Genomic DNA, 15,951 nt, shown 5'->3' with positions numbered 1-15,951 from the left:
CGCCACATAAGTTCTTACGCTTAAAATAAAGGGTTATGTAGGTGTCTCGAGACACGTTTATAACTGACACGGCATTTAAAAACCCGCGGCGCTTCTGCGCGAGACGCGGCTCAACGGCCAAACACTTCTGTCAAGCGCGTGTTTACATAGAAAAACAAATAAAACGTTAAAATTGCCTTAAACGTGAACGGCCCCTTAGACAGGCTTTTGTTACCAAAATTCTTACCCGTTAACAGGCTAAACCATATTTCCAGAAGAAGAAAAAAACTCCAATGAGCTAAAAGAAATTATTGTTGATACATGAAAGAAATGGCTCCAAGACCCCTGAAGGAAAGATATTTTACTGACGTCCTTTATGCATATAGACTGGTATATTGATGAATGTCCTCTCTTTTTCGTTGTTTTGATCGAAATTGTCCTCCGAAGCCTTGAATCCAAGCAACGTGAGAAGTACATAGAGCGGTCAATACTGTCTGTATGTGCTCCAGCGATCCACACTCGTTGGAAGTGAAGAAAGAGCTTTAAATGGCTTTGATGTCCTCCAAAGGCGCTTTTGTTTTAATGTGGTCCTGCGCCCGCTGTGCTCCAATGGACGCCTACGATCAGCGCTTCTCCAGTTCCATCGCGTTACAATGGAAATGGGTAAACGTGCGCAAGGATATCCAACATTACGAGGCTGAAACTACTGATTTATGAGCAGCCTACAGTAAGAAACGGTCGTTAATGTCAATCATCCGCTTTAATCTGTTTCAATACACAAAAATATGTGTATTTACTGACCTCTAGTGGCCAAGAGACGCAACTGACAGACAAATCACATCACGTCCTAATGAACATTTACAGTGGCCTAGTTCTTGCATAGTACCCGTAACAACAATCATGCCACGGTCCAAATCACTGAGTTCACATTTCCCCCCATCGTTGTTAGGGTTGCCACCTATGTCTGATAAAAAACCTGGACAAATCAATGACCCGGCCACCGCTTTGCTCACAAGTGAAAATGTCCATTAGACATTAGACTCAGAAGACACAATTGGTCGTTGTGCAGTAAGATTGTGCATAGTCGTGAATATTTTAAACATCTCAAGTATTCTCACTTATCTTAACTTATAGCTTACCTGGTTGCTTAGATACTGGTGCTTGTGCTTGCTTTTGCTTTGCTAAAGAAATAAGTAGAGGGATGACATTAGATTTGCATTTACCATACCTTAGCCACATCTATAGCCACTTTTATTTAGTATGTCTCAATCAGACATTGGAATAACAAAATCATACATAAATGGGCCTTAGCTTACCTAGTCTTCCATCTATACTTGGCGTTTCCCTTTGCTGCAGCTATCAGTGGTTTCTGTTCTTCAATGAATGTCTTGAATTCAGTGCATGACAATTTGAAATTCAATCTGACCTGAAGCTCAGACTTCACCATTGCAACTGACAGTCTGTTTCTTTTATCGGACCAAACATCCTCCATATGACTGAACACTCTTTCTGCATAGGCATTACTGACTGGTATGGAAAAACAAAAGCAACTACTTTCAACAGCTCAGTGGATTCAGTTGCCTTGCTAAAAAAATTATTTGTTTTAGCATGGTCATCCAAAGCAGTTTTGCCTTCATCTTTAACCAGAATTTTAACTGAGCATACGGAGCAGGTAGCATAAAGTGGGTCGCCTGGTGTTGGCTTTAGCCATGTGGAGTAATTGTCATTTTTCAACCAGTCATTATTAAAGTATGTCGAATGTTTCATTTTCTTTTTACTGGCCTGTCCGTCTTTGTGAACACACTGTCATCTTCGTCTTCCGTCTCGCCACCCATGTTAACGCTAACGAACGACGTTGACGTACAATCTTCTTCACACTGCTTCTCAAATTGCCGCCTGTAGTAACTGGCTAGCTGCCAAGAAGACAGACGCGCTAGATGACGTAGCCTACGTCACGTCACACGTCCCAGAGCCAATGATAGCGGATTCTACACACAAGAGACACGGACCACTCTGTGCTCAACGCATAGGCTATTTCAAGTGGAGAGAAAATAGATAGTTGAATATACATATTCACGTATACTTTCGAAAACCGGGACATTTATTGTCCCGGGAGAGTGGATAAATTTCCCGGGACAGGTTATTAAAAGAAGGACAATCCCGGTAAAACCGGGACAGGTGGCAACACTAATCGTTGTCCTTTTCTGCATATCGCAGCACCGTTTTGTGGTCCGTTCTGCATAACGCGGCGGCTCATTTTTGCTTTAACAAAAATGTTGGATTGCCAGTCCAGACCTGCCAGGGCCGTAGCTAGAAGAGTGAAAGGTGATAATGATTCCATGGGCAGAATGGGCAGAATATGGGTTACAGTGAGGCACTTACAATGGAAGATGGGGCCAATCTGTAAACGTTAAAGTCCTCACGGTTTCAAAAGTATAGCCACAAGACGTAAACAATATGCATATTAACATGATTTTTATGAGCTATAATAGCTGACTAACCTTTTCTGTGTAGTTATTTACTTGGTTGCCATGACAATGTAACGTTGTATGCCTAAATCCCTAAAATTACTGTAAAAACAATGATTTAAACAACTTTACATTTTAAGTAATACATGAGTTTTAACAGAAGAATTAATGTAAATGCTTTTGTAAAATTATAGGCTTCACATTTCTGCATTTAATCACTCCAAAAATTGGCCCCATTCACTTCCATTGTAAGTGCCTTAATGTAACATTGATTTTTATTTTTTAAGGAGGGACAAATTAATATTTTTGTCGTAATCAGCATTATGCCACAAATCAATTGAGCTTAACGTGCATTGAACAAGGAATATTCTTTTGAAGTTAAATAATATCCCTTTGGGCTTGTATTGTTAACTGAACAAATAATGTACATTGATGGCGTCATTGTAATAATTGCATAATGATATTTTAAAGGTCTTTTCTCCTATAACCATGTGCAAGTCAGAGTAAATAAAACGTCCATCATTCCAGAGAAAACAAGTCTTTAATAAAACTGGCAAAAATTCAAGCACAATGGCACAAACAATTAATGTGCTCTTAGAGCAAAAGCAGAATAAACAAGGCATTGAAACAGACACAGAAACAAAATGTAAGACTTCAGTGTTATATGTTCATTATTAGCTAGATACAGAATGTCTATAATGACTAACTCTGATGCACACGGTCAACATTTAATTGAAACAGTATTACAAACTGGGAGGTTAAAGTTAAATGAAAACTTCATAAATACAGCAATATGTAATATACATTATCCACATTAGTGGAGCTTCACAGTACCTGGAATTTGTCTCAATCGGAGGTGTAGAATGGCTTAAATATTCTTTATAAGATATGCTGTTCAAGTTTAACGTAATGTGTATTTTTAATTGATCTTCAGTGAGGAGAAATTAAAAAAATGGAATCCCTGATCCTCATTCAATTAAAGATCTATGTTCAATGCAAGGCACTTTGAAGTGTGAAGACAAATTTATCCCTTAATTGAAGACTTGGTTTCTAGAAGTCAAAACAATGTGATGTTAGCTGAATAATTAATAGATATAGGTTATTGTAATAATGATCAACAATCCATGATTTAAATCATTATTATTGCCCTAATGATATGTTTCTGTTGTGTCAATTCCCTTTTAAATTGAGCGTGTAATAAACTGTTCTTAAAAATGGCTTTTCGTTGGTGGCTTTCTATGCCAAAAAAAAAGCCCACAAAAAAGAACACACCATGTGAATTGTTGAGGCCTGATCTAGATTAGAAATGTTAAGAAACAGCTTTCCTAAACCCTTTGGGATTCAAATAGAAAAACAACAAACTTAAATCAAGTCACTGGGGGTTGAACAGACTTAAGGATGATTCTCTTTTTCTCACTGGCTTTGAAGGAGATACAATGATGTCATCAGAGTCATCCGAATCGACTGTCTTTGGAATTTCTGTGGTTGATAGCTGTTGGTCGATCTTCGTGTCGGCTAGCAAAGAAAATCATGTTTGTCAATAGAATAAATACCTGAAAAATATTTAATATATAGCCTGGTATTAATGTCCTATGGACATATATAATGTGAATGGAGTGTGTACTGTAATGTCCTACAAAGCCAAAATGCCTCTAAATGCTTATTGCAAAGCCATTAAAATAATTATAATTGAAGCAGAATCATTTACTTTTCATTACATTACATACTGTATTAATATGTATTAAATACATTTTAATGCATTAAGCTGAACTTTAAATGTACTTAACATTGTAAATATAGACAGATTATTTATTTATTTTTTTTCACAAAAATTACTTTGAGATCAAACAATAATTGGCTGACCCCCTGCAGTACTGCCGCAGACCCCACTAGAGGTCACAGAACCCCTGTTGAAGACCCTTGCTCTATTCTAACCTGGCATTGATTTTTGGTGGAATAGCGCATCATTAGAAGCAGGGTTGAGTTCTTTTGTAATCTCCTCACTATCCTTCTGAGTCACACCTAGAGGAATATAAAGGACAACATCCGATAACAGCGGTTTTAAAGAGAGATCTGTACAAGAGTTTGGGTGATTGATCAGGCAGGTACAGATGAAAAATCTCTTACCTGAGGTTTGTCTTTTATTCCATAATGTGGCATCTGAAGACCCCCTGGGCAGCAGTGGAGGAGTGGAGGGATAAGAATGTTTCTGACGTATGGAAAAAACTGATTCTGTCACTGTAGATGCCCTGCAAAGTCAACATAAGGCCAATGGTAAGAACACCAATATACTCACAGCTGTGACTTAATGCTATAGATGTGAATTTCTCCTGGGACCCTATAAAGTATGTCTATGTATCTTGAGAATATCACCTTTCCATCTTCAGAGTGCTACGTTTGAGATGAGCCCTAAACACAGATTGTAACAGGGTCACTTCCTCTTCCTGTACAGCCTGAGTGTTCAAACATAATTGGCTCTGAAAAAATAAAGTGTGTTTAAAAATAATATCGACCTTGCATTATAAATGGCTTATTTTCTGGCTTAGGGTGCACTTACAAAAAAGTACCAACAGTGCAATGATTTTAGCATGTTTTTTGGACATGGTGCCATGGTAATGCCGTGGATTTTGGACAGGTACAATGGCAGTACCATGTCATTTGATCAAATGACCACAGTGATTCCATGGTGTTATCTGAAGAGGCATATCATGGCATATAGCAAAGTACCATGGTTTTACTCTATGAAGCCACCATTATACTATGTTATCACCACATAATTTTTTGTAAGGGTATGCAATCAATCAGGTTTGGCTTAATCTTTAATCTTTAAAGTTTAAGTGTGCTTATTAAAAACATCTTATTCTAAATGTAACACATTGTAAACAGTGATGGTTCTTGGGTCTACCTGTTTATCTAACTGCCTCTGTCTGGTTAGATGCCCTCTGAGGCAGGACTGCAAGAGAACCAGATCCTAAGAAAGGATAAAGAATGAAGAAAAGTGTCTATAAAGCAATATGGATAATCTACAATTACAGTGTGTTGTACCAACCTGTGTTTGGTGTAAGCGCCAGTGTGTCTGGATGATCTTAGCTGCTTTGTTCTCCATCTGCTCCAGACTCTGTTTTGACACCAACACTGATGATGACGTTGGTTCGGTGTGTGTTAATGACAGTGAACTGTCAGGAACCTGAGAGATGAGATGTGTGATGTTACTGTTGTGTGTGTGAGAGTTCGAGAAAGAGAAGGATTTTAAAAAGTGTTACCTGACTGTGATCTTGTAATCTGAGTTTTCTCTCCTCCTCGAGTTTTTCCTTTAAACAGTTGATTTCTACAATCAGTGCCCCCATCTCCTGTCTTTTAACACAACATGAAATCAAAATTGACCTCAATAACTTTCTTAAGATATGTCCCTGGCCTTAGTATGCGTGATTCATCATCTTATTGTAAAAACATGCTTTTTATAATCTTTCATCAATATGAAATACATTTCTCCACCTATAAAACAGATTTTATTTTCTGCTGATATAACCAAAGTTATGTGGGCAGTAAAAAAAATATTAACTAATAATATTAAAACCTAACATTTCATGATTCAATCAAATAATTTTGTACATTTATAGTAGAAACCTGTGTGTTTGCATTAGACTTTCATGCTCCCTAATTTGTTCTTTAAGCACTTTTTCAACCTCTTCCATCCTTTTGTTCTTCTCAGCAGATAATTGCTTTATCTCCTCACTGATGAGAGAAAACAAACAAATATTTGCAATTAGAATACTTTCAAATACTTTGAACAAATTAATACAGTCAAAAAAGGAAAATTTACAATTACAGAAATGTACAATTACTGTTGTCATCAAAAATAATCAGCGTTGTGTGTAATCCAATTACAAAGTAACTGGTTACTGTAATCTAAATAATTTAGTCAAAAAGTAGTGTAATGCATTACATTTTAAATTCTTGTAATCAGATTACAGTTACTGACTTTCAGTTAATTTAATTACTTTTAAGCACACTATAGGGTTATGCTATACATTATATTATTAACAGTATGCAGAATACATTAATTATGTCCCTGTAACTAGTCACTGTGAAAGAGAAATGTGAGTTATGAGTGTATGACTTGTGTGTAACAATGCACAAAGAAGAACTATAGACATTATTTTGAATTTTTTTAGCGGAAAAGTGTTTTAATAAGTAACTTAAAAGTAAAGTAATTAGTAATGTGATTACTTTTTCAATTAAGTATTAAGTCTAGTAATCTGGCTAAAAGTTTTGTAAAATAATTAGTCATTTGTTGTGGATTATTATTTTAAGTAATTTACCCAACACTGGAAATAATCTTACATGGTTTACATGGCAGTACTATGGTAGATTTCAATGTTCCATGGTTTTATGTACTCAAACATATTTCAAAGAATACCTTGGCACTACGACTGTATTTTTTTGTTAGTGATGTAGTTCATGCCTGATGTTGTACAATCTATTGATGAGTCTACTCACTCTTGCTGGCTTATTTTTTCCTTTAGAGCCTTTTTGTCCTCTACAAGTTTCTTAACTGTTCCCCTAAAATGCATGTCATTCTCAGTAGTCACTGATGGATCCATTTCGGTGTCAACAGAATTGCTCTGATTGGCCGATTCTGACCCAGTGACTTTTTCCTCTGTGTTCTTCTGTGAGTCTGATGCTTTGGTAATCTGTAGATTCCTCCATTGCTCAACTCTCTGTGAAAAAAATTGACAAATAAACTGCCTTCACATAATAAACTTCTGAAAATGCATTCTACAAATAGAAGACTGCTTTGTGTGGATCTTAATCCAAGCCCATCTAATTGATTTATAATAAAAGAGATACTGAAAGGGAGATCAAACAACTACAGTGTTAGAACACAAGCAGATAACATGGGTAATACTACAAATGGAGCTTGTGTTTAGACAGTGTCTAATATGCATAACTGTGTGTGGGTGGACCAGTGTGCAGGGTGTTGTGATGTGTCTAGTGCAGTATTTAAAGGGAAGGTGCATGATTATTTCCCATTAGCTTGCTAACCTCTTGCTTACAGCTTTCTGCCACTGGCTAGCCCTTGTGGTGAAGTGTGTAAGCCTTGTGTGTAAGCCTTCCCTTGCCATTATACAACCTCTCCATCACCAAGACTCCTGCCAGGCCTCCTCGTGGCCACACACGGTAACTGGGAGCTTTGCAGCCCCAGGCAAACAAGGCAGGGGATCTCGGAGTTGCAGAGGTCCCCAGAGGTGATGTGCAGGCCCACATTTGTGGATACGCCCTAGCATCAGGCAACCACTGCCCCACTGCCTGACGGGTTAAACTGGGAAGTTAAAAGGCTTGGGTAGCACACCCTGAGAGAAAAGAAACGTGGGGGCAGCACACGAAGGCGGACCTTGACAAACTGAGTGTAGAGCGGCGGAGGAGGATGGGGCCGGAACAATGCACAACGGTCCCCGATCAGCGTGATGGTGGCACGCGAGGGATAAAGGCGGCTGTTGGTGGCTTTGGTGTTCAGGTGACGACGGTTAGAGAGAGAGAGAGAGGGAGAGAGAGAGAATGACATGCAGCTGCTCCGTGTGTTTATGTTTGTGTGTTTTTGGTTCAGTTTATCATTAAACTATTATTTATATTGCCAAGCCAGTTCTCGTCTCCTCCTTTCCATTGAACTGCTTTACACTGAGGAACCAGCAGCTGTGTGCAGCTAGGGGAGGATGCCAGTCATCTTGGGCCAATCCATTGCCACAGGAGCCCACCCTTTCCTTGTCAAATAGTGATGTTGGGGATTGGGCATACCCTGTGGCACTTAACAACTTTCATTGCACAGCTATCCACTTCTAACCTGGTGAAACAACTGGAGCCAACCCACAAAGTCTGGTGACGATGGGGTGTCTGGTGTCCGGGAGCAGGTTATAATGAACTGGAAGCCTCTAGCTTACCATCTAATCTACCCAGACCTTGACATGTGGCCTCGTTAGGAGATGATCAACATTATTCGCTTCACCTGTGACTGGTCATAATGTTTTGGCTCATCAGTGTGTGTATATACCCTATATATATATATAGAGAGAGAGAGAGAGAGAGAGAGAGAGAGAGAATTCTCTGAAAACAAGACAAGACATGTTTATGTCATGTAATTCTGCTTCTAAAGTAAATTCCTTTTGTTTTAAGGATGTTTAGATTTTATTTTTTTGCAGTGTACTAGTGTGCATGCACCAATAAAATACCTTTTCAAGGTCCAGGATTTGTCGCACCAGCCTCTGTTTACTCCAATCGAGATAACCTGTAAACATAACACAATACATCACACAGTATAACAAATTCAGTGCATAACCAGAAAATAACCTAAAATATGATATTATATTTACTTATATATATTATATATCCAAGTTATTTGATCAATTCGAAGCACACATGAAAATGTAAATATTTCAGGTTGAAATAAGAAACTATTGTTTCAGCATCATAAAATTACACCATTATTATAAAACACACACACTTGTGACCTCAAATCAGATGAATTCTATATTAATCCGTAAAGTAGTAATGTTAACTCTGTGATAACTTAATGGCATAACTGCGTTTTTAACTCTAGGTTTAAGTTTATCTATGATGTGCCTAAATGTAAGTACCCTTGGCCCGGCATGCAGAACTCTCCATCATGCTGATCTCTTCCTGAACCAATTCCTTTTTAAGTTCCTGGTTCTCATCCTCCAGCTGTTTGACTGCCTTTGTGAGTTTTAGAACTGTCGCACTGAGGACTTTGTTTTGCCGCCTGCTTTCTTTGCTCGTTGCCTTATTACTAAAAAGAGAGCGACAGAGAGAGAAAAAGACAAAGGCTAACATCCAACCATACGAGATCAAAAAGGATAATCAAAATTAAAGCACAACTAATTCTGTTTGTTATTCTGTTTTACCTTTTCTCTGTTGACTCTAACAATGCTCGCAACCTGTGAACCTAACCATGAAAAGAAAGAGTCTGTATCACCCAAAATTAACAACAACAAAAAACAAAGTAATGTACAGTACAGAAAGATACATACAGTATAATTAAATGCAAAATAATATAAGCTACCTCCTCATAGTAGGTTTCTACAGTGATCTGCATTTCCTGCATGTTAGTGGTTTTAAGGTCACTCTGAAGCTGACTGTTAAGAGAAATATACCACTTGTCAGTTTTGGTCATATGTTCTAGTGTTAAACTTCTCACAGACATAAACAAATGGGCTATCATTAAAAACAAAAAACATCCCTCAGTAACATCTACTTTACATAAAAATGAAATAAGTGACATTTATCTGAGTTCAAAACATATGTTATGTTGTGTTAGATCCGTCTGACTGACAATAACATTACATGTATTAATTTATTGTATCAGAAAGCTTACGACTCTCAATTGAGCGAGTGGCAGAAAGGAAAAACAGTAAAAATTTGCCAAATACTTTATCCTGAACATAACGATAGAAAACAATCTACTACCCATGAACTAATAGACCTGTTTATAGTATATGTTCATCTTAAACAAATCTAAACAAAGTTTTTGTTCTAAACAGCTGTGATCGTAACAAGCAGTATGCTACATTTTGTCAGTTTCTTTTTCATCACATTGCACTGGGTAGCCCCACCCACAGTGAAATCTTATCAATTAATTATTATGCTTGGCTATGATTATGTTGCTTCATGCAACATTTTGCTTTAATGGAGTACAGAAAAACTGAGAAGGATCTGTTGTCTAGTGGGTGTTCCTTGTCGTCCTGCAAGACTACTAGAATACACGCCCACTACAAGGCAGTAACTGAAACCTGTCGGGTTCTTGGTTCCCGTCGGGCCCAGGTCAGGTTGCAGACTATGATGATACTGATATGAAAATGATATAAAAATTATTAACAATTTACTGCCATTGCCTTGTTAATATGTAATCATGTAATCTATAAAAAGTAACTGTAGTCCAATTACTAGTAATTTAACATGTAATTTAATGCAATTACAAGTACTTGATTTTTGTAATCTGTATACGTAATCCAGATTACATGTAATTCATTACTACCAGCACTGTAAGTGACATATAATTAATTAAAATTATTCTTTGTTATACTTACACAGATAAGCCAACATAAATTATACAGCAATTGCATAGGATTTTAATAATTATTTAATCCAATAGAATTGCATTATGATCCAAGGGGGGCGTTACTTGGAGTGGGCGTGTCGTGTAGTGGGTGTTCCTTGTTGAAAGATACACTTGGAGAAATTACCTGACACTCAAAACTGCCTGGTTAGCACAAGATGTTACACTGCTGAAGCTTTGTTCTTCATTTATATAGTATTTATTGACCATACATAATAATGTGAATCTATAATGTTAACTAAGCTGACATCAGACCTCAAGGTATTCCCTTTTTCTTTGCACTGCTGCTCCAGTCGCAGAATCCTCTGTTTCAGTCCATTAATGATCTAGTGTGCATGTTAAATGAGAGAGAAATTGTTTCCTTTTGTATCCGATTAATTCACCACATGTATTGATTTTGAACAAGAGATTGTGTGAGGTTTTCATAACCACATACTCACCGATCTATGTTCAGTCCTCTTGTCCACTAAACCCCTAGCGTACTCTGGGTCCTGTATAATCAAAGTGAAAATTCATATTATTTTAAATAAGCTCTGAGAGAACACCTTCCATTTATGTCTGTCAGTAATACACTCAGCCCTCTAGATAAAGTTATTAACATCAACTAGGAATCACAAAAGTATGTATTCACTCAAAGAAAAACATATCAAACCCAAAACGGTTTGCTAAAAAGCTTTTCACCTTAGTTGGATCCAGCAGTTGTTCGATCTGTCTGTCTTTCTTAGTGTTGTCCTCTTCAAGACGCCGCATCTTGGCTTTCAGCTTGTCAGATTCAGCCTTTTGGACTTGGATGGTCTGTTGAGACAGAAAAGAGAGAGTAAACACATGGACACATATATTCTGAAAGCATGGCTGAATACTAAATATAAAACTACATACAGAGCTGGTGATGGAGAAGTAAGTACTTTTGAGTATTTCATAGTAAAACAGTACTGCAATATTGAGACCTACAACCACAGCATAAAATTTGTCTTGACAAGGTGTTACAGAGCTGTCACCTCCACATTTACAGTGTATAGGGGCTTTGAGAAGTAATAATACAAAAAGCATGGATAGTTTTATAATTACAAAAAAATTCACCAGAAATAATATGTTTTAAAAACACCTTTGACATGCTATTTTTTTTCTTTTTTTCACATACGGGACACTCATCTTAACCACTAATCCTTACTACTATATACCATATAGCATACTATAAAGCATGGATAGTGTGCAAACTGGTTTCTAATAATTTCTAACAGTAATCTGTGAAAGAAAACACTAGCTGACATTCACCTTTTTTAGATCAATTATTTCATTGTACATATCCTCCTTCTCTTTGTAGTCTGGGGTTCCTGGAACATAACCTGATAAAAAAAAAAAAAAAAAAAAACATATAATAACATAGAAAACAAAAAAGATTAATAAAATGGGGTTTTTATCGATATTATATCTACACACTGTTGGTTGATCCAAATATTGATGCCCAAAATATTGGCCAACAGCGATGTTATAAAAAGCGCAAAAAACAACAATCTTTACACTCTTCAGGGAAGTCAAAATACAAATACTTGTCATTTACTCTCTAAACATTAAAGTGGGATAGGAAAAAGTATTATCAAATCTCTCTCATCATTGACCATATATGTCATCCCAGATGTGTATGACTTTCTTCTGCTGAAGAAAAACTTTGAAGGTCCAAAAAAGCATATAAAGACAACATAAAAGTAATCCATATGACTCCAGTGGTTAAATCCATATCTTTAGAAGCGATATGATAGGTTTGGGTGAGAAACAGATGAATTTTAAGTCCTTCTTTAAAAATAAATTATCCTCCCTGCCCAGTAGGTGGCGAAATGCAAATCGGCAAAAAAAAAAAGAAGAAGAATGTTGAAGTGAAAGTGGAGATTAAATGGTGAGAAAATTACTTAAAATTGTATCAGCTTCTCGCACACACACCTATCATATCACTTCTGAAGATATGGGTTTAACCACTGGAGTCGTATGGACTACTTTTGTGTTGCCTTTATGTGCTTTTTGGACCTTCAAATTTCTGGCCACAATTTGCAATTTATGTATCTCACAGAGCTGAGATAGTTTTTTCTAAAAATCTTAATTTGTGTTCAGCAGAAGAAAGAAAGTCATACTCATCTGGATGGCATGAGGGTGAGAAAATTATGAGTGAACTTTCTGTTTTGGGTGAACTATTCCTTTAAAGAATTAACAACATTTTTACAAACACAACACTCAAAATTACAATATATTGTGGTCAAAATAATGTCTCTTACACAGTTTCACTCACCATTAGATGCGGAGCGAGAGTATTTTGGCTTTTTCATTCCAAAGGCCTCCTTCAAGTATTCAGGTGTGCTGCTCTGTGAGATGCTGGTCTGTGCAACACTGTAATCGGCTCCCATTGGAGACTTTGACAATGTCCCTGAAGCAAATAACATTCCAATTACATTTTAATACCTTTCAAAAGACCAACATTTTTTAATAGTTAATGTTTGTAAGTTATTGATCAAACCATTAAGAACAATAGATTCACTTTGAATCTGATTTGTGTGATTAAAGTTTTGAATATAAACCTTGCTTAGCTTCAAATAATAGCCTCAAGGGTTTTATCCCTTGTCACAAGGTATCTACCCTTGATTAGCCCCAAGGGTCTGATCTCAGGTCTTGCATTATCAGGTCTTGCCAATGCATTATACTTTCTACTGTTCTCTGGCTGGGTATCATATACAGGACTTACATAAAAGAGTAGTGGTAGTGTAAAATTGTTATTTAATGTAACTTGTCTAAATGTAACTTGATGCTGTAATGGTAAATGCAGATCAAAGGGCAACATTTTTGCCACATTATTAATAAAATGCTCAGACCATGTCCCTCATTCTGTAAGTGCAACCAGACATCTCTGGGTGTGCCAATCGGAGGGGTTTCACAGTTATGGAGCTGTGTCCTTCTCACTGTCTTCCAAGATGCTGATGGACTTCTCTTCAGATGCAAGTTTGCACTTTTCAGGTATGGTGACTCTAAAGAGACAGAAAGGGAGGCAGTATAGTTTTATTAAGTACTTCAAAGAAACGAATACATTTTCTCTTTCTACTGTGGTACAGTGCATGTCATGCATACAAACTAAGAAAAACATTAATGGGGTCATGGCATGCCTTTTTTTTATTTTAATATGTTCCTTGAGGGTCACTTAAATAAGATGAGATTTTTGCACTAAAAACTAAAAAAAAAAAAGTCATAAATTTGTAAATCATGGTCATTTTCCACCCTCATTCAGACCCTCTATCAGAAACGCTCGGTTTTGGTGCTGTTTCTCCTTTAGACTTGACAGTAAATGCCCACTGTTATGATTGGCCCTCTTCTCTTGACTGACCAGCTCACTCTACTTGCCATCTCACGGCTACTGGGAGGGGCTACAGAAGTGATAAGGTAAAGTAGGCAACGATGTGTTGTTGTGAAGGCAGTCAGATGCAAATGTCTACCATAGTGCAACATCAGAATGTGGAGGAATTAGAAAACTAGTCGTTTTGGCAGCTTGGTTTCAACAAATGCTCTTTTTGCAGTGAGGAGGAAGTTTTGAGTTCTGAAACTTACAGTATGTTTTTTATAGTATAGTATAGTATAGTATAGTACAATGACATCTTGCATGTCAAAAGATCAAGAACAATTTGATTCTTCATGTCATGATCCCTTTAAAAAAAAAATCATTAAAACAAGTACAAATAAGTAAAACAGGCTGACAGAAACTACATACAGTATCTACTCAGTATAAGCTTTTCACTTACTAGGAGAAGGAGGTGGTCTACCAGGTACTTTATTTTTTCTTGACTTCTGAGAAAAAGTTGAACAATCAGGCAATTGTATTGTACATTGAAATAACAACTGTATTTTCGTTTTTGTTGATGCATTTTTACTAAACATTTTCACTTTTGACTTTGAATTTGATTGCTAACATATGGCATAATTAGAGAGTCAGAAGAGCTAACAGAACAAATAGGATAAAACTCAACAGAAAGACACTTAAGTCTATAACTGAAAACAGGCTATAATCTATCCCACCTTTTCAGTGTCGGACACATATAGCTACTAGAGATACTGTCCTCTGCCTATAGAGCAAATAGCATACATGAGTATTAAATTAAAATGGCAATACCATGGTACTGCAGTGTGTACTATAGTACTGAATAACTACAATAGTAATGTACCATGGTGTTAACGTGCCACTTAAAGGTATTTAAAATAATATTATAGTATTACCATGGACATGTCTAAAAAACATAGCATTACCATTATATTTTGTTTTGTTAGTGTTACAGTTAGTGTACAGTACTTACCAGATCCTCCACCTCTTCTTCAGTGACCAGTTCACCAGCTACTAAAGACATCATAGCCTTTGTGATTGCCAATGTTTATTGTACTATAACCTATCACAGTGCGTCTTATGAGCAATAATAATGCTAGAACCATAATACTTTCTCAGGTGAGCAAAGCAGATATAATCTGTAGCATCCGATTATTTTTCTACAATAAAAAACATATGCCTGTAATTCTAGAGACGTCCATGTTTACATATCCTGACATCAGTATCTAAAGAGCATTGAAATTGGCAGGGGTTTTAAGAAGTTCCCAAGATGTAGATGTTGTTTCGTGATGTCGGCGTTTCTCGATATTGCGTGTCAACGCTACAGTGTTTGAGCTGTAATTTTACTCAGCAATCTGATTTTTCGCGTCTCTTTTCGCTGTACGGATCTCATGTGCACTATTGTCGTTTAGCAACCAAAAATGTTTAACATGACAATAGTCAGCAAATTAAATGTGTTCGTGTGCGTCAGCACTGCGCACTACTTACGCAGACTGCGCACACGCCTTTGCTGAAGATGGCATTCAGGTCTGTGGTCAGCGATCGTTTTACATTACTGCTGTTTGAAAAACAGCGACATTAATACATTTCTGTGTATGTTTTCCTGTTTTCCAAGCACCTGATGACTACAGCACTCCTGTAAATGTGTTACACCATATCTGTCATCTGGAATTATGAAATAATACACTGCTATTTGTCTAAAAGGTACCCAGTCTTGTCATGTGTAGCCTATGTGTGAAGACTGTTCATAGTTTTAAAACATGACGCTTTTTCAACAAAAACATCTATCTATCTATCTATCTATCTATCTATCTATCTATCTATCTATCTATCAGTGCTGGGTAGTAACGGATTACATGTCATCTGAAATATGTAATCAGATTACAAAAACCAAGTACTTGTAATTGGATTAACTTACATTTTATAATAATTGTAATTGGACTACAGTTACTTTTTATAGATTACATAATTACATATTATCAAGTATTCTTAGCAGTATTCTTACCCTGAAGCGCAATAGTCTC

General features: G+C 36.8%; 2 protein-coding genes across 3 annotated transcripts in view; both read right to left on the bottom strand.

Moving 5' to 3' along the window:
* The window catches only part of ttyh3b (tweety family member 3b), a 53,639-nt gene extending 52,909 nt beyond the window's left edge, over positions 1-730 (bottom strand). The window contains exon 1 of the mRNA XM_052127426.1: positions 227-730. The gene's annotated coding sequence lies outside the window, so the exon portion shown is untranslated. The remainder of the gene's footprint in view (positions 1-226) is intronic.
* Positions 731-2,975: 2,245 nt separating this feature from the next.
* On the bottom strand, positions 2,976-15,356 carry iqce (IQ motif containing E). Of its 2 annotated transcripts, none has more exons than XM_052127011.1 (21): positions 14,901-15,356; positions 14,352-14,397; positions 13,434-13,586; positions 12,857-12,991; positions 11,851-11,921; positions 11,257-11,370; positions 11,016-11,066; positions 10,831-10,901; positions 9,523-9,595; positions 9,365-9,405; positions 9,080-9,249; positions 8,675-8,730; positions 6,948-7,168; positions 6,075-6,182; positions 5,711-5,801; positions 5,497-5,634; positions 5,353-5,418; positions 4,821-4,924; positions 4,575-4,696; positions 4,383-4,469; positions 2,976-3,962 (listed from the first exon to the last, which is right to left on the bottom strand). In XM_052127011.1, the coding sequence occupies exons 1-21, from the start codon at positions 14,952-14,954 to the stop codon at positions 3,820-3,822; spliced, it is 2,115 nt and encodes a 704-aa protein (XP_051982971.1). In that variant the 5' UTR covers positions 14,955-15,356; the 3' UTR covers positions 2,976-3,819. The 2 variants fall into 2 exon arrangements, with proteins under 2 accessions (XP_051982971.1, XP_051982972.1); XM_052127012.1 differs by having other exon boundaries at positions 14,352-14,394.
* Between the last annotated feature and the right edge of the window lie 595 nt (positions 15,357-15,951).

Source organism: Xyrauchen texanus, chromosome 5, assembly GCF_025860055.1.
Source record: "Xyrauchen texanus isolate HMW12.3.18 chromosome 5, RBS_HiC_50CHRs, whole genome shotgun sequence".
Lineage (NCBI taxonomy): Eukaryota > Metazoa > Chordata > Actinopteri > Cypriniformes > Catostomidae > Xyrauchen > Xyrauchen texanus.
Note: the sequence above shows the minus strand (reverse complement) of the source record. Positions and strands in the feature narration are given on the sequence as shown.

Bases quoted from the DNA above. Each gene is read 5' to 3' on its own strand.
- iqce (XM_052127011.1), bottom strand. From the start codon at position 14,954: ATGATGTCTTTAGTAGCTGGTGAACTGGTCACTGAAGAAGAGGTGGAG. The intron at 11,067-11,256 runs GTGAAAAGCTTT...TTGATTATACAG, and splicing joins AACTGCTGGATCCAACTAAG to GACCCAGAGTACGCTAGGGG. The intron at 5,635-5,710 runs GTAACACTTTTT...CTCATCTCTCAG, and splicing joins GATTACAAGATCACAGTCAG to GTTCCTGACAGTTCACTGTC.